The following is an 18,700-nucleotide window of genomic DNA, read 5'->3' as shown; positions in this document are numbered from 1 at the left end:
AAGAATACTAGATGTAGCCCTGAAAGAGAATAAAGATACAGCCCCTGAAACCAAGTCACACATGAGATCCAGTGGAGTGCAAATCAAGTAATTCTGTGGATTTAAACGGTGTGATTTGGATGAAACTGATCCTTACAGTGTGGTTGTAGTTCACAAAGGAATCTTTGAGGCCTTCCTAAGGAAATGGCAACCCACTCCAGTGTTCTTGCCTGGAGAATCCCAGGGACGGGGGAGCCTGGTGGCTGCCGTCTATGGGGTCGCACAGAGTCGGACACGACTGAAGCCACTTAGCAGAAGCAGCAGCAAGGAGAAATCCATGAATATGCTCGTGATGGAGGAGGATCAGAGAGAGGAACAGAGAGAACTAGATGATAGGCTTAAGTGTATTCCTCTTTGCAAATTTAATTTCCACATTAAAAAAGCACAAAGACACTCAAAAAAATCCTCTCAATATGAAGGCAAAATGCTGGTATTCAGACAGAAAGAAGGAGACTGCATATATAGTCTACAAGGCCTTTTGTCTCACTGAAATATTCCCCAACAGAAAGGTTTGGAGAACCCTGTGGTACAGAGTACGGTGGTATACTGGTATTCGAGCAGAGTTCTCAGGTCAGATTTACATTTTGCTTGGTAAGAACACAGGTTTTTCTGCTGCTCCTCCTCTTTTCCTAACAGTGACCACAGTAAGTCAAGTGATCACACATTCAAATCAGAAGCCTGGCAAGTCAGGTAAATGAGTGAAACAAGCCATAATATCAGAGTGATTGTGACAAATGGCAGTCAGTCAGGGGCCTGGGTATCAGAGAGGCAGTGGGGGCTGTGAGGAATGGGGAGGGTGTGCGCTGCCCCCCCGGGGCAGTGGCTGGCAGCTGAGAGATTAAGTAGGAATAAGGGGCCAAGATATCTAAGATTTTCTATAAACCCTCTCCAAAATTTTTTAATATTGGCAATTAATTCGGAAATGTATAAACACTGTGCTAGCCAAAGAAAACACGCCTATGAACTCCATTCAGTGCACAGGACACTGATTTGCAAACTGTGCTGTTTGAGATGGTCTTAGGCATGAAATACAACCAGTGCGTGTCAGTTCTTGACCTTGGAACTTGAACCTCTGACCTCATTTCAATTCTGTATTTTTCTACATACAGCTTTGCAGCCAGTCGAAATACAATGCCTACAGCTTTCCTTTTATACTCTAACACACAAGACTAAACAATATTTGAAAATAAAATAGGAATATAGCCATTTTCTCTAGCACCAATAAAGACAGAAATGTTTTTCATTTGCTTTAAGTCATTAATTTAGCTGGAAAAAAGTGGGAAGAGAATTTTATTCAAGATATCACTCTGCTTGGAACTCTCAGTGTGATAAAAGATTAGCTCCATGTAACTCTTGTTTTTAAATCCTTAAACAGTGTTTTGAAGGGACATTGAGTAAAAAAGCAAAATTATCTGTTTTTATAATTTAAAAATGTATTACTGTGCTATAAATTGATACTGGAGCTGGTAAGCCAACAGTATTGCCTGGAACACCAGTATTTCCAGAGTTCTAGCTCACTCTCTGTGGTCTTTTCCCTTCTTTTGACACAGACAGCTCCCTCCAAGTTGAGCAGCAATGTGGGATGCACATTTTTCCATTGCATGGATTATGACACCTTACTCTGTTGTCACATAAAAAGCAAAGACTTACACACCTGAGTTCAGAATTAATTGGTATGTGGGGAGAGTACTAGGGACATTCCAACCAGTGACAAACCACCAGCTCTATGTGTTCCTGGATGGAAAGTGACATGTAGCCCCTGAGTTAGCCCCTGGAGTTTGGGTCCCCATGTCACCAAATAGCTTTACAGCCACATTTTGTTGATGTGGTACGTTTTGGTGCCATAATGACCCATCCATAGGCAGGACTTTGTTGCAGCTTTTATTCACACCAACCTTTCTAAAGCCCTAGTTGCTTATGGCAGCAGGCAAGAGATTCATTTCTAACCCATTAAATTCAAGTGGATTTTCTTCCTTTGTCCATTTCATTCCTGGAGCTTTGAAAAACTGTTCAAGACTTTGGACAGGTTCACATTAAGGACTTGATATGCTTAAACAATAAAATGATATCTAGACATCTCAGAGCCAAAAAACAATGCAGTGCACCCGTTCATTCCATTTTCAGAGTTAAAACCATTACGTTATATTCTCCACCTGAAATGATGCCTCTAATAAGTATGAAAAATAAAAAGTAGAGAGCAATATTATCACAGAATGTGAGACAGAGAGCAGATAAAACTATGGAGACCAATCCATATTTTAGGAGTAAGCATACTGGTTTTTTAATATCACTTCTGTCATGGATCACTTTTCTTTAGATAGGTAAATAGGAAGAATATGTAATATATTTTTTTCTATTCTTAACTTCTGAGCAGAGACTTTCATGATAGAAATAATTTCATAATATTCCCCATGGAGTAAAGAGGAAAAGAAAAGAAAAAAAGGCCCCAAATCTTCTCTCATAAGGAGAGAAGATTCTGAGATTAAAACCTATGTATGTAGTATTATTTTCCCAATAATGGGGGTTTCAGGGAGTAAACTTCATTCTGATTCCATGATCCCCACACATCCCGACAGGAGTTGCAGCACTGGCCCAGCGCAGTGCCTGGCACACGGGCAGCCTTCAGGAAACACATGCCGAACTGTCCAGCTGAATTCCACTAGCCACCTGTGAGTGCAAACAAAGTTCACATTTGCCTGAAAATTCACTCAGCGTTTTCTAGATGTCAGGCGCATTGCTAAAGGCTTATCTTCTAAGTGTGTGCTGACATACCCTAGTGACACAACTTCTTATAAGGGACTGGAAACTGAAAGTAATACAGGGAAAATTATCAGAGCCAAGTTCATGGGAAAAAAAAAAACTAAAACTTCTTTATGGTCTTTGGGTTTAAGAAAAGCAAACAAATGAAAAACCTAAAAGCAAGCCAAAACAGGATTATATGAAAATGCTCTTCTAAAAGGGATGATGACACCATTACCAGTGGGTTTATTTATAATCCAAGTTGTAACATTTGAAATACAAAATAGGCTTTCTTGAAGTGAGTAGAAGGTTGTATATGTGCAGTGTGGGGAATCAGTGCTCGGCCAATATTATGGTCACCGTAGTACTGAGCCACAGCAAAATTGGATGTTAAATAATGTTGCAATAATGATATTATATTGGATTCTCTGTATGAATAAGTGGAAAGCAATATTTTTAATTCATTGACAGTGATCCACGATTAAAGGCCTCGTTATCATTTAAGAAAATGAACTTAATGAAAAAATGTAATGAACAGCACTGTATTTGTATAAAATATCCCTTTGAGAACCAAAAGACATACTACCCACCAAGACCAGATTTCAGTTGTTAAGGTTTTCCTCTCATCAAGAGTGCTAGTGGGCACAGAGATGACAGTAGAATTAGAATTGGTAACCAAGCCTATAGAACCTTAGACAGGGTTTATCTAATAAGTGAATTGGGGTTCAGGGAGGTTTAGAAAAGTGAGAATTCTTCTGCATGTTTTTATTGGACATCTGCAAAAGCCTCAGTGCTCCTCTAGGAAACCTACCTAAAATTGTTTCATCAAAAAAAAAAAATAATAATAGCTTGTTTTCACATTGAACAATTTCAGTCTGGGTGCAGTGGGAAACCCGGACTGAAAGATTCATGAATGTCAATTTAAACATTATTAATTCCCGATTATTTTAATTAATGCTCCTCCACCTCATCCATTTTTTTCTTTAAAATATTGGCAGACATATTTGAAATGAATTGACATTTATTCTGGCTTCTGTTCTCAAGCGGAAGACAGTGGCTGACTTAACTGGAACCCAGCCTAGGTAGATATCCAGTGAACCAGGAGAAGCAGGGGGTGGTGTGTGGGCCCTTCCCCTCACTCAGGGTCTCTGTTGCGGAGATCTCACAGTCTCGGAATGAAATGCTGGCTGTGGTAGGCCCATCAGTGGCATCTTGGAGGCCGTCAGCTCTGGTCAGCTTCAGTCATGTTTCCTGAACCACACCTGTGTATCTTCATGGGAGCTGGCTTCTGAACTAACAGAAACCCAATGGCTATGGAATAACTTTTAAATAGATTGCCCTGGAGGCATATTCTTGTATAGTTTTTGCTTCTCTGTGGTGATCTATCTTGGAGTAGGTATTTGTATGCTACTGTCCTTGTCTTTGAATGGGTATATGTGTGATGGTACAGAATATAGTCATATACCAATATACACAGATTTATGGTAAAAAAAAAATCTACAATCATAGGTATTGTTCAGTAACTGATTCTAGAGATAGAACTGTACACATTTTCCTTTTTTTCTTGCTTTGATATTTTTATACAATTTTATATGCTGTAAAAATTTTTTAAAAATAATTGCTGTTTTCATTTGTAGAGCTCAGTTAGGTTTTTATCAACTCTGGTGCCCACCGTACAGCCAGATTCCTCCCTGTATCTTTTTCATACCCTTTCTTTCACCTTTCTCTTATTTTCTTCTCTCATTTTTCTACCTTTTGCAAATTCCTTCTTTTGCCTCTGCCCAGGCAAGCCATTCTGCTTGCAGCATCTTTTTAGCACATGGAAACACAAAATAAGGAAAAAACAAGATTATCTTGTTCCACTGTAATCCACATGAGGACATGTTGTGGGCCAAGGATGAGGTTGGGGCAGATGGGGAAGAAGGAATAGTTTAGGGAAAGGAAGCATGAAAAAGGAAATCCTCATCAGAGATCAATTACCCAAACCAAGGTGACTCACTTTGAGCTAATATAAAGTGGCTCAGCGATAAAGAATCATACAATGCAGGAAATGCAAGTTCCACCTCTGGGTCAGGAAGATGCCCCTGGAGAAGGGAATAGCAATCCACTCCAGTAATCTTGCCTGAAGAATCCCATGGACAGAGGAGCCTGGCAGGCTACAGTCCATGGGGTTGTGAAAGAGTCAGACACGACTGAGTGACTAAACAAGACAACTTTTCCTATCTCCCCTCAGTCTAGGGCACAATTTTTGTGCAGAGTTTTTCTCCTTAGGAAGTTATGTCCTCACCATGGGTCTATAGGCCTTTTTTTCATTAGGGCACTGACCATGTATGAATGGATAACTCAGCTCATCTCCTCAGTCTTAGATTTTGCTACTGTTTGGCTGGATATTGGGGGAGTTGTCTGGATTAAAATCAGGAATGTTTAATAAGACTCAAAAGAAGGAGGCAAGCAGAATAAAAATCTTGAACCCAATCCAAATCATGCTGAATAAGTAGTTCCTTGTAGGAATAAGGAAGGCATTTCTGGATATGTTCTGAGAAAGTCCTTCCAAAAGTAAGGATGATGAAATGGACTTCGTGTTTTATGACAGCGATAGAGTGTACTTCTGTGATGTGAAATATGTTTCTAGCAGATAAAATGCAGGTTGAAATTTGCAAGAGAATGACCATTCATTCTAAAGAAGAGTGTTTTGTTCCTCATGATGCTTGTTTGTACTAAAAGAAACTATTGAAACGCCATAGCATTACATCTCTAAATGCAAAAATAAATCACAAGGATTCATGTAAAAGAATATGCTAAACTGCTCTCAATAAATTATGTGTTTATTGTAAATCTTTACTGCACAGATGAAGGCTGACAGTCCCTCGATGTATAATTTTCCCCCAGTATCTAGTATTGAATAAGTACTTGTATGTTCTGATTACCAAATAAAAATAATGAGTTAACCTCTCTATTGGAATTTGAAAAATGCAAAGGCTGTGTATGTTCATTTTAATATTTTTCATTGCTGTCCATGTTCTGTCCCAGATATGGGACTGTCCAGACTCACTCAGCCATCTGTCTCTTTTGTATTCCTCCAAATGCCACGCAGTACCCAGGTCCCAAGTGCTTTTGCCTGCACACTGAAGATATACACGGTGTATCACGTCTCATATAATCTTTTTTGAGAAATGAGTGGATGGACTATCAGAAGCTCCTTGGAGGCATAAGAAATGTCAGTGTTCCAGGAATTAGACTGGCTTTCATATGTTTGATTTTCTTCTGGGTACCATGATATGGTTTTACACTCCTACAATGCTAGTTTTCGAACTCTATAAACATTTTTTTTTCCTTCTCCTTCTCTTTAAAAGGCTACCTGACAATATTTTCTTGCTCTCCAGCAACAAACATAAGGAGTCTGACTAGTGAATAGTCATTACTCCTGTTTGTGAGCATGTATACATGAATGGTGTCCAGCCTGTCTCCTTCAAACCAGCCCCTAAGAGGCACCCCTTAGTGGTGATGGTCGTAGTAGACAATCACTACACCCTTGTCTGGGCCACCTCTGTATGTTGTTCCTGTGCAGTAGCTCCACTGGGTTGTTACTCTGACTAAAGAGGCTGTGGTGTTCCTCCTAAGTAGATGTGTTTGTCATGCATTAAAACACATTTCTTTTTTATTTCTTTTTTCTGAAAGCAAAAAAAAAAATTTATGTTGAAAAATATAGAGAAGTATAATAAAATCACTGTAATACCCCATGCAACAATTATTGTCAGTTCTTTACTCTATTTCTTCATGGTCTTTTGCTATATGTGTTTACACAGTTGAGGCCATACAGTGTATTTTATTTAATTTTTTATTGATTTATTCCCTTAACATTGGATTGTAAGCATTATCCCCTTTTTAAAAAATTCTTTATTAATGTAATTTCAGTTGTGATGAAAGTTTTCATTTTGTGGCTGTAGCATAGTGTACTTAACTACCTCTCTGCTGTTGGACAGTTAAGTTACATGCTTTTATTTTCTGCAGTTGTAAATAACAGCAACAGGGCTCTTTGTACCTAGGGCTTTGTCACATTTCCGAATACCTCCATTGAAAAAATTCTTAGAATACTGGGTCAAAGGTCATGGACCTTTATTTCAGACTGCTTATTCATATGCCCAATCCCAAGTCATAGTTAAATATTAAAACAGCTATATCAAAATAGCATATAATATTCGATAGCTGAATAGCTCTTGTGTTTTTGATCATTGTTCTTTGTGATGAACAGAGATCAAGTCCCCCAAAAGCAAACATGGTATTCATGCTGGTTGTATTGTGGAGGAGAAGTGTTATCAGACATTCCGACTATGCTGCTCTAAATTATCCACTATTGGAAAACAACTCTTAGGAAAGTACAGGAGGTGAGTTTGGAGCCCTCCAAACTTTCAGAGATTCCACAGGCCTAAGCAGAACGTGGACTTCTTTTGAGGCCATTTTGTCAAGGCTGCAGAGAAGATGACCATTCATTCTGGCTTGTTGATCTCTGCCACCTCCCACCCCAAATGGAACATGGAGAGAATGTTGGTGGATGTTCTCAGCAATGGCTGTCAGAGGTTGAGTGTATCCTAAGTCAGACACTGTGATATGCTAAAAGAAAGAGAGTGGGCTGACAGACACTTTTCCTACTTTAATCCCCCAACATCCACCTCATCTTGGGACCCCTTGTGTTGTAGTGGCTTTGTTATATGACAAACGATGATGCTGGGTCCCAGGGGCTCTTAAATCACCCTTTCCCAGCAGGCTTGGACCTGGTTGTGCTAATCCTACTTTGCAGAAGGGAAATTATTTGAGGTCAGGCTGCCAATCATTGGATTGAGTGCTAACCTCACATCCTGAGTCTTAGGTGTGTATCTTTGCCCCTAGACAGGCAGCCTCAGCTGTCACTTCCATCACTGTCCTTTTCTCCAGACTCCTGATGAATTGGATTCATTGCCCTTTAGCTAAACCAACCAAGGACATTAATTTGAAATATCTGAAAGCTATTTGTTTGTCAAAAGATACTTCCAGTCACACAGGCTGCAGTGATGACATTTCTGCCCCGAGCTGACTGATTGGGCTGTTTACTTCTTGAACATTCACATGCTTTTGCTAAAGGACAGTGTAATGTATGACCTTAAAGTGCTTCTCTTGCTCAGAGGACATATTAGCTGCGTTACTTGCCTGCACACACACACACACGCACATTTTCTTTTGAATATAAACTAATGACAAACACTCCATTGCATGTCACAGTTTGCTGAGTACTTTCACTTGGTCCTCACAGTTATGTCCCAAATCAGTGTTTTTAAATTTTTATAGATGAGGAAAATGGAATTTAGCACATTGTCAGAACTGATGTAGTTACTTGTGTTTTTATGTTCCTTACCTCATTTATAAAATATTTCGGAATTCTAAAATCACATAAATTTAACCATTTTTTTTAAATGAAGAATGCAGAATAAAACCAGAGGCAGGAAGTCGAGCTTGTGTAGAGAGAGCTAGCCAGGGAAAGAACATTAGTAGACAGTCATGCAGGCTAAACGGGCCTCCCCAGTTCCCAGCATTAGGTCGTAAATTGGATCTGAGTTTCCTGGAAACCGAAATGAAAATGAAAAGAAACCATTTAGAAGATTCATATCATCCATTAAGACAAAGCACACCCATTGCTTAGTAGAAAGTGCCTCCCCCAACGGCTGAAAGAAATGTCTTCATAGGTGTTCACTGGGGGTGCTGCTTCTCACTCAAGGCTGTGGAACAGACTCCCCAGCGCCCCACCAGAGATCATTGAAATATCATTCCTAGCAGGAGGGCCCAGGGATCAGCATATTTTCTGTAAAACTCCCAGGCCATCCTAATCTGGAGCCAGGTTTGAAAAGCACCCACAGAGTGAATTCTGAGTCACTTGTGGAGCAGCATCCCAGGTAGATGTCTACGATAAATCCCAGAGCAACGTCTGTGCATCTGCCAGCTTGGAAGGTTGGTGGACAGTTTGGAAGCTGATCCAGAAGTGGGTGGGTCTCCCAGCTCAGTTTCTGATGTTTTCCCTGGGAATGGGAGCAAGGAAGGGGTGGAGGGTTTTAGTAAGTGAAACATAAGTGAGTAATTATTTAGTAAGTGAATATTATTCCCACAAATGGAACTTGGAGTAAAGTGATACGTAATTTGGGGGCTTCTGGGTGGAAAATAATTTCAGGGACACAATCTGAATTAACAGGGAGCCTATGGGAGACTGACTCAGAGCCTAACCACCCCCAGTGGTCCATGCGGCCACCTGATGGTCCGGAGAAATCACCAACAGGTTTATTTTACACGTCTCTGCCTGCCACCTGTTTACGATTCATGATTAGGAGAGGTGTGCATGGTTTCTCCCCTTTCCTGATATATTGGGCATTTCATGAGGCATGCACAGAAAATAGCCAGAGGGCTCGGAGCTCTGCTTTTCCACTGACCATGGCCCCCAGGGTTTCCTGTTTCATTCACTGTCTGCAAAGGAGACATCAAGAGAATGAAAAACTGCCCCAAGAAAAAGCCATCAAGCTTCAGACTTTGGGAGTACCCTAATAGGTGATTTTTTAATTATGCCAAGCACTTCTATGAAATAACCCGGCAATAGCAATGTGGCTATAATTAACACCATTGAAAGCTTGTCATCATTCGGTGCTTTGCTGGCTCTTAAGTGCTCATTTAGGTCACAGCACATTTGACCAGTCAGCCTCATGAGCATATCTGTGGAAATCAGTGCCATGTTTTCCAGCAGTTAGAAGAAAAGAAGGGAATTTCTGTCACACAAGGTTTCCCAAGCCTCCCTGAAACATCAGAATCAGCTGAAACACTTGTGACACATTCAGGCTCCTCCAGAAATGCTGACTCAGTAGTGCTTGCCCAGGCCAGGGAATCTGTTTTTTTTCCTCCTTTTTGTTAAAATAATGATCCCGGGTTCTTTTGCCTTTTCATATTGTGACACTTGGAGGGCACAAAGAAAACCTTGTGTGCATCAGGACTGAGGGAAGAGAGCAGTGACCCCCAAAAGAGACTGAGCCAGACCTGCCTTTGGGCGTCTGAGGGTCTCCTGCAGAGGCATGAGTCAGCATCGGCCTCCTGCATGGACAGAGGCTCTATCGACAACAGTCCAGGGAGGTACAGGGTGTGGCTTAAGTCCTCTTGAAGGAGGTCGTCATTAGCCCCACTATAGTCATCAGGCAGGCGACTGACAAACTGGAGAACAGTTATACCAAAGAAGTTCTCACGCTGCTGTGAAAGTTCTAGGCTCCACAGCAGACTTCCCAACCTGGGGATCCAGCAAGGGACTGAATATCCCTAGGGAATCTGACTTTGAAGGTCAGCAGGATTTGATTACAGAATTTCCACAGGCCTGGGGAAGCAGAGACTCTTGAAGGGCACAAAGAAAACCTTGTGTGCACCAGGACCCAGGAGAAAGGAGCAGCGACCCCACAAGAGACTGAGGCAGACTTGCCTGTGTACGCATGGGAGTCTCTGGTGGAGGTGTGGATCGATATTGGATCAATAGTGGCCTGCTGTGGGGTCAGGGGCATTGACTACCACAGTCCTGGGAGGACTGGGAGGCCTGGTGTTTTTGCATAAGTCCTTTTAAAGGAGGTCACCATTACTACCATTATCCCTCAATTCAGTTCAGTCGCTTAGTCGTGTCTGACTCTTTGTGACCCTATGAATAGCAGCACGCCAGGCCTCCCTCTCCATCACCAACTCCTGGAGTTCACTCAAACTCATGTCCATCAAGTCGGTGATGCCATCCAGACATCTCATCCTCTGTTGTCCCCTTCTCCTCCTGCCCCAATCCCTCCCAGCATCAGAGTCTTTTCCAATGAGTCAACTCTTCGCATGAGGTGGCCAAAGTATTGGAGTTTCAGCTTTAGCATCAGTCCTTCCAATGAACACCCAGGACAGATCTCCTTTAGAATGGACAGGTTGGATCTTCTTGCAGTAAAAGGGACTTTCAAGAGCTTTATCCAAAACCACAGTTCAAAAGTCAATTCTCTGGCACTCAGGTTTCTTCACAGTCCAACTCTCACATCCATACATGACCACAGGAAAAACCATAGCCTTGACTAGACAAACCTTTGTTGGCAAAGTAATGTCTCTGCTTTTGAATATGCTATCTAGGTTGGTCATAACTTTCCTTCCAAGGAGGAAGCGTCTTTTAATTTCATGGCTGCAGTCACCATCTGCAGTGATTTTGGAGTCCAAAAAAATAAAGTCAGCCACTGTTTCCACTCTCCCCATCTATTTCCCATGAAGTGATGGGGCCAGATGCCATGATCTTAGTTTTCTGAATGTTGAGCTTTAAGCCAACTTTTTCACTCTCCTTTCACTTTCATCAAGAGGCTTTTTAGTTCCTCTTCACTTTCTGCCATAAAGGTGGTGTCATCTGCATATCTGAGGTTATTGATATTTCTCCCTTGTGCTTCTTCCAGCCCAGCATTTCTCATGATGTACTCTGCATAGAAGTTAAATAAGCAGGGTGACAATATACAGCCTTGACATACTCCTTTTCCTATTTGGAACCAGTCTGTTGTTCCATGTCCAGTTCTAACTGTTGCTTCCTGACCTGCATATAAGTTTCTCAAGAGGCAGTTCAGGTGGTCTGGTATTCCCATCTCTTGAAGAATTTTCCACAGTTTATGGTGATCCACACAGTCAAAGGTTTTGGCATAGTCAATAAAGCAGAAATAGATATTTTTCTGGAACTCTCTTGCTTTTTCAATGATCCAGCAGATGTTGGCAATTTGATCTCTGGTTCCTCTGCCTTTTCTAAAACCAGCTTGAACATCTGAAAGTTCACAGTTCACGTATTGCTGAAGCCTGGCTTGGAGAATTTTGAGCATTACTTTAGTAGTGTGTGAGATGAGTGCAATTGTGATAGTTTGAGCATTTTTGGCATTGCCTTTCTTTGGGATTGGAATGAAAACTGACCTTTCCAGTCCTGTGGCCACTGCTGAGTTTTCCAAATTTGCTGGCATATTGAGTGCAACACTTTCACAGCATCATCTTTTAGGATTTGAAATAGCTCAACAGGAATTCCATCACCTCCACTAGCTTTGTTCGTAGTGATGCTTTCTAAGGCCCACTTGACTTCACATCCCAGGATGTCTGACTCTAGGTGAGTGATCACACCATCGTGATTATCTTGGTTGTGAAGATCTTTTTTGTACAGTTGTTCTGTGTATTCTTGCCACCTCTTCTTAATATCTTCTGCTTCTGTTAGGTCCATACCATTTCTGTCCTTTATTGAGCCCACCTTTGCATGAAAATTTCCCTTGGTATCTCTAATTTTCTTGAATAGATCTCTAGTCTTTCCCCTTCTGTTGTTTTCCTCTATTTCTTTGCATTGATCGCTGAGGAAGGCTTTCTTATCTCTCCTTGCTATTCTTTGGAACTCTGCATTCAGATGCTTATATCTTTCCTTTTCTCCTTTGCTTTTCGCTTCTCTTCTTTTCACAACTATTTGTAAGGCCTCCCCAGACAGCCATTTTACTTTTTGGCATTTCTTTTTCATGGGGATGGTCTTGACCCCTGTCTCCTGTACAATGTCATGAACCTCTATCCATAGTTCATCAAGCACTCTATTTATCAGATGTAGTCCCTTAAATCTATTTCTCACTTCCACTGTATAATCATAAGGGATTTGTTAGGTCATACCTGAATGGTCTAGTGTTTTTCCCTGCTTTCTTCAATTTAAGTCTGAATTGGCAATAAGGAGTTCATGATCTGAGCCATAGTCAGCTCCCGGTCTTGTTTTTGCGGACTGTATAGAGCTTCTCCATCTTTGGCTGCAAAGAATAGAATCAATCTGATTTCGGTGTTGACCATCTGGTGATGTCCATGTGTAGAGTCTTCTCTTGTGTTGTTGGAAGAGGGTGTTTGCTATGACCAGTGCATTCTCTTGGCAAAACGCTATTAGCCTTTGCCCTGCTTCATTCCATATTCCAAGGCCAAATTTGCCTGTTACCCCAGGTGTTTCTTGACTTCCCACTTTTGCATTCCAGTCCCCTATAATGAATAGAACATCTTTTTTCGGTGTTAATTCTAAAGGGTCTTGTAGATCTTCATAGAACCGTTCAACTTGAGCTTCTTCAGCGTTACTGGTTGGGGCATAGGTTTGGATTACTGTGCTTTGGAATGGTTTGCCTTGGAAATGAACAGAGATCATTCTGTTGTTTTTAAGATTGCATCCAAGTACCGCATTTCAGACTCTTTTGTTGACATGATGGCTACTCCACTTCTTCTAAGGGATTCCTGCCCACAGTAGTAGATATAATGGTCACAGGCTAAACTACAGGGTGGAAATACAGCCCCGCCCACCAGCAGAAAATTGGATTAAAGATTTACTGAGCAGGCCATGCCCACCAGAACAAGGCCTGGTTTTCCCCACAGCCAGTCCTTCCCATCAGCAAGCTTCCACAAGCCTCTCATCCTCATCTATCGGAGGGCAGACAATCACTGGAACACTTGTGATACATTCAGGCTCCCCCGAGAAATGCTGACCCAGTAGTGTTCAGCCAGGCCAGGGAGCCTGGTTTTGTTTCTCTTTTTTGTTAAAATAATGATCCCAGGTTGTTCTTGCTACTGCTAAGTCACTTCAGTCGTGTCCGACTCTGTGCGACCCCATAGATGGCAGCCACCAGGCTCCCCCGTCCCTGGGATTCTCCAGGCAAGAACACTGGAGTGGGTCGCCATTTCCTTCTCCAATGCATGAAAGTGAAAAGTGAAAGTGAAGTCGCTCAGTAGTGTCCAACTCCTAGCGACCCCATGGACTGCAGCCCACCAGGCTCCTCCATCCATGGGATTTTCCAGGCAAGAGTACTGGAGTGGGGTGCCATTGCCTTCTCCACATGTAGGCAAATTTAGGAATTCAGCACTTGAAGGAAACCTGGGTAATGGATTTTTTAAGAAATAGCAAGAGACATGGAGAGAAGTTTTCTCCGTTTCAACTCTGAAGGATCTTTGCTTAAATTTTGTCCCTCAACATTCAGTAACTTTGTGCAAATTACTTGCACAGGCTTTGTTTCCAAAACTCCATAAATGAGGAATCATTTTATCATCAGAGAATTAGTGTCAGGAAAGACAACTACAACTAATGTACATTTACTTGTCCATAACTAATACGGTGCCTGGCACATGGTGGCTGCCTGATATGTGTCAGTGACCGCTATTAATGACCAAGTGGCCAAATTGTGAATCACAGCTCTGAGTAAAAAACCCTAAACCCTGCCTCCCCTCCTAAAGCAGTGGTTCTTCACTGAGGGCAGTTTTGTTCCTAGAGGACATTTGTCAGGTTCTGGAGGATGTTTTTGATTATTACAACGGGGAGGTGCTGCTCACACTCAGCGATAGAAGCTGGGGATTCTCCTAAACATACTGATCTGCACAGGACAGCCTTCACGATGAAGAGTGACATAACTAAATATCCCTGTGCATCTGTTGAGAAACCCTATCTGACAGGGATAGTGAGACAAGTAAAGCATCCCGTGAGTAGAGGTCTCAACACTTTGAGTCATTGGCTTCCCCACAGTGGAGGCGGGTCCAGTGGGACACAGGTTGTTCCTGGTGGGTCAGGAATGGCTGTGGATCTGCATCCCGGTAGCGCCCTTGATCAGGGCTGTTCCACTATTCATCACACAGGCTACAGTGTGAGCGGTGCTGCCTGGAGTTGTGCAGTGAGGCTGCCCTACCCTGGACCCCACATACCACTTTGGGTAAATCTATTTACCTCACGTGTTTGAGCACCCCATTTGATGGATGATCATTAGACTCACCTGGAGAACCTGTTGGCCTGCAAACAAGTGGCTCCATTCTCTTGAGGTTTCCTTTCAATGAGTTCAAGAAAGGAAGGACCCTAGCAGCCGTATTTATAAAAAATCACCCAACTCTGACATCAGGGCATCTATGAAACCTGAAAAATGAAGACCTAAAGTTCTGCCGGATGTCACGTCTCTCACCTCATGCAAATTAACAGCTTTTGTGGGTCTGAAGTGTTTGGATTAACGTTGTGTTTTCTATTTTTACTATTATCACTACTAACACTGTTAACACTACTACTGCTGCTGATCATAATCATAATAATTAACTGTAACACAGAATGTCAAGGGTAGTACCCTGTTCTTTAAGACTAAAATGAAACAATCTCAAACACCATCCCTCATGTACATCTTCACATCTTACCAGGCATCCTAGGGTAGTGAAATCTTACTCCTCACCCTGTCCCCAAGTTCCTGCTTCCCCTGATTTCAAGATTAGTCAGTATGTTCTCTAGTTATCTTTACCCATGACTGTATTCACTCAAACTAACACAACCTCCACTCACACCAGGCCTGTGCATGGAAAGTAGACTTTATGGAAAGTTTGCATAGGTTCAGGAAACTTGTTAAAGAAATACCTTGACATTGAATCATGACTCTCCTCTGCCTAAGAATTCTGTCTGCATTTCTGCCAGCTCAGACTCCAGGTATATGCCATGATGCTGGATTCTGGCCTCCAGGCATCTTTGCCCCCTTCTGGAAGGCCAAGTAAAGGAATGAAAAATCAAATAATATTTGCATTTATGGATAAAATATGTATGTATTTAGGTATAAATGTGTATGTGAGTTTTGCGTGTGTATCTTTATGTATAAAATAATATATATGTGTATGTACGTGTATATATAGTTTTATATATATATATACACACACAAAAATGCACACACACATGCAAATATTCTTTTGAAGAATAATTCATCCTTCTATTTGTTTTGCTCTCTCCTTCCTGCTCCCCACCCAGGGCTCTGTCTTTTGATTCCCTTAAGGCCCACTGAGCTGTTAACATGAACCTCTGTTAATCCCTTTCACAATGGGGACATTGTCACCAGCTGTGGGGACCCATAGATCCCACTAACCTCAATTTGCGTGGTCTCCCATAATTCCTGAGCACTCACACACACTTCTAGCCTTTGTTTCTCACCAGGACACTTTGATTAGTTGTTATTTCCCTCGTTTTGCAAATGAAGCCTTCATCTTCACAGCTCTTAAGAGGCTTCAGAGAAGTCAAGTCTGTTGCTGGAGATCCAATAGGGAGTAAAGGCTAGAGGGACAAAGCAGAGACAAACCCCTGACTCCTTACTTCTAAATCCAAAACTTTCCTTTTCATAGCAACAGTTCTCCACTCTGGATGCACATTAGCATCACCTGGGCTAGGCTTTAAAAATCTGGATGCTGGAGCTCCGGCTCAGTACAGTGAACACAGAATCTCTGGGGGTGGCGCTCAGGCAGCTGCACGTTTAGAATGCTCTCCTGATAATCCTAAAGTGCATGCCTGCTCAGAGGTGTGTTGGTCCTTAACAGACCAATCTGGAGAATGAGATCCGTCAGAAGCACAAAGATAAACGCTGTGCTCCTGGTTTTTCTGGATCATGGAATATGCCCTGTTCCCATAACCTCACTCATCCTTCTTCTAAATGTTGTTTTCAGACCCAAACTTTTAGATCATTTGATAAAGTTACAGATGAGCATTTACTGGTTTGAAAAGTCTGTCCACAATCCTATTCTTTCTTATCCTCTTTTTCCTCTTTATAGGCACAAAGAAGCATTCTCAGGGCTCACCTGCCCCAAGCACTAGCTCCATGAGTCGCCTTACCTTGCCAGGTGGGTAAACGGCATTGTGTCATAATCTTAGGTAATCACAGACATCAGAAAGAACTGTTTCTTCATGAGTTGAGTTTAGCAGTTGATAAGGGGACAATCTGGCCCCTTGTGTATCCAGTCGACCCTGTGTTAGCAGAGGTCTTTGTCTCTGTCATCCTCATTGTAATGCTCTTCCAAAAATGGACATCATATTCATAGTTGGTCTACAATCTCCTGCTCACAGATGGAAAGAGCAGAATTGTGATCTTCCTTAATGTTCATCTGGACATGCTGTACAAGTGTTTCTTTGAGAGGCAGATGGTGCTAGGGGAGGAGTGTGAACCTTTGGTGAGAGAGACAGACCTGGGTTCAAATCTCGGCCTTATTTCCTCCCTTTTAAAGTTCACCATTATATCATAAGCTTTCTCCCAGGTTATTAAATATTTTTAAAATATTTAAGTGGTTGACTAACATTTCATATGATGATACTATAATTTATTTATATACTGTATCCGTGGGTAATTGGGTCCAGGACCCCACTCAGATGTCAGGATCCATGGATGCTCAAGTCACCTACAGTTAACCCTCTGTATCTGCAGGTTGCACATCTGTAGATAAAAGGACCAACTGTATTCATCAATAATCTGGCATTTATATAACTTGCTTTTTTATCATTAATAACTTTACATTCTGATATATAAATCTTCTTCTGAATCGGCAAGTATGGATTTAGGGCAGATTCCTGTATGTAGAATTACTGACTCAAAGAGTATGTATGTATTTAGGTTCTTGACCCATTATTGTCAATATGACTTCCAGAAAGGTAGTATTATTTTGTACTTTTAGCAGTATTTGACCTTTCAATGTGCTCTTGCTAATACTAACATTAGTACTTCATTAATTTGATAAGAAAAATTATATCCATATTGTGTTTGCATTATTTCATCTTTTAAAAAACTGTTTTCTAATATTAATGTATCTTTTATGTTGCTTCTTTGGGGAATTGCTGTACTTCATCCATTCATAGAAGGAAAGTACCTTGCATTTTAGCTCCTCGGAAATAGGAATCTTTTGCAATCTTTGGCATGTTACAATTGAATTAGCAGCACTTTTTCTTGGTTGTACATGAAATAATAGTTCACTTTACAATCGGTGGCAGCTTAGATTAAGTATAATCTATATCTGTTTGCTTTTTCAACCTCTGCCATGTCCACAACCCCGTCCAACAACTGAAACTCAGTGTCCACTGAGTAGCCCTTGAACTTTCTTGCCTTTGTCACTCTGCCTGTAACACTCTTTAGGCTTTTCTTCCCTGGCTAATTTCTTTTTGCAGTCTCTCCAAATCATCTAGGTAGACTTAGTGCTGATTTATAATGATTTGCTTATTAGTCCTTTAACCATTAATCGGTGGCTTTTTCAAGGGTGAGGACAGCCTTATTCCTTTATGTCCCAGTGCCCACTCAGACGACAAGCATATATTGTGTGCTCATTAATGCTTAGGAGGCTGGGTGCACTGTTGTATGAGTGAGCATTATCCAGTTTAATTTATGAATAGATAGAAAGCAACCGTCCCCTAAAGAAGGCTCATCTTGGTGTTTGGATTGATATAAACTAAACTAACGTACAGCTATACGACTATACTGACTGCTTTTTAGTATTGAGTATTAGTATTGAATAGACCCTGCTCTGTAGTCTCTGGAAGTCCATTTCATCATGTCCCTATTTGTGGTTATTGTGCTGTTAGAATTATAGTAATTAGGAGGCAAACAGCTCTAACCCCAACAACTTCAGCATGTGGTGATGGTGTTTGTTCTTCTTTGTAAAATCGTAATATTCCTGGGTCAGGTGGGATCTCTAATGTCATCCTGGACCCCTGTGAGAACAGGCAGAGCTGACCTGGTTCCCATCTGTTGAATGGGGACCTATTGCTGGCCTGCTGGGTTTGTGAGACCTCTGAGTCAGAGGCTCAGGCTCCTTGTCTTTGGCTTTAGTTTGGCAATCTAAAGTGGTCCCAGTTTGGGTGTTGGGCTCAGAGTTCATGGTTTCTTTAGCAGATACCCTCTACCTCACTTTTAACAATGATCAGCCCACTGTTTCTCCTTCCAGTCTCACCAATGTCATGTGTTACCTCCCACAATGCAAATATATCTTTACAAGCTCTTGGTACAGGCTGTCAAGCAACTTAAAATATCATGTTTTAGGATACTCAAAGAGCCAAGTGGAGGAATAAAAATCTTTAAAAACAATAAAGTAAAATTGTGTTGAAACCAAATAAGAACAGAGA

At 41.5% G+C, this 18,700-nt stretch overlaps 1 protein-coding gene across 11 annotated transcripts in view; it reads left to right on the top strand.

Annotated features, from left to right (window-relative positions):
• PDE1C (phosphodiesterase 1C) overlaps nucleotides 1-18,700 on the top strand; it is a 642,269-nt gene that overhangs the window by 605,794 nt on the left and 17,775 nt on the right. For 7 of the 11 annotated variants that reach the window (XM_086396479.1, XM_086396463.1, XM_086396468.1 and 4 more), the window contains one exon: nucleotides 16,369-16,437. The exons of the other annotated variants lie outside the window; for them this stretch is intronic. In XM_086396479.1, coding sequence (XP_086252605.1) covers nucleotides 16,369-16,437 — 69 coding nt within the window. The remainder of the gene's footprint in view (nucleotides 1-16,368; nucleotides 16,438-18,700) is intronic. 11 annotated transcript variants of the gene reach the window in all.

This window comes from Bos grunniens, chromosome 4, assembly GCF_055505025.1.
Source record: "Bos grunniens cultivar Pamir isolate PY7600 chromosome 4, Bosgru_T2T1.0, whole genome shotgun sequence".
Taxonomy (NCBI): Eukaryota; Metazoa; Chordata; class Mammalia; order Artiodactyla; family Bovidae; genus Bos; species Bos grunniens.
The sequence above is the reverse complement of the archived record's forward strand: the minus strand, read 5'-3'. Positions and strand labels throughout refer to the sequence as shown.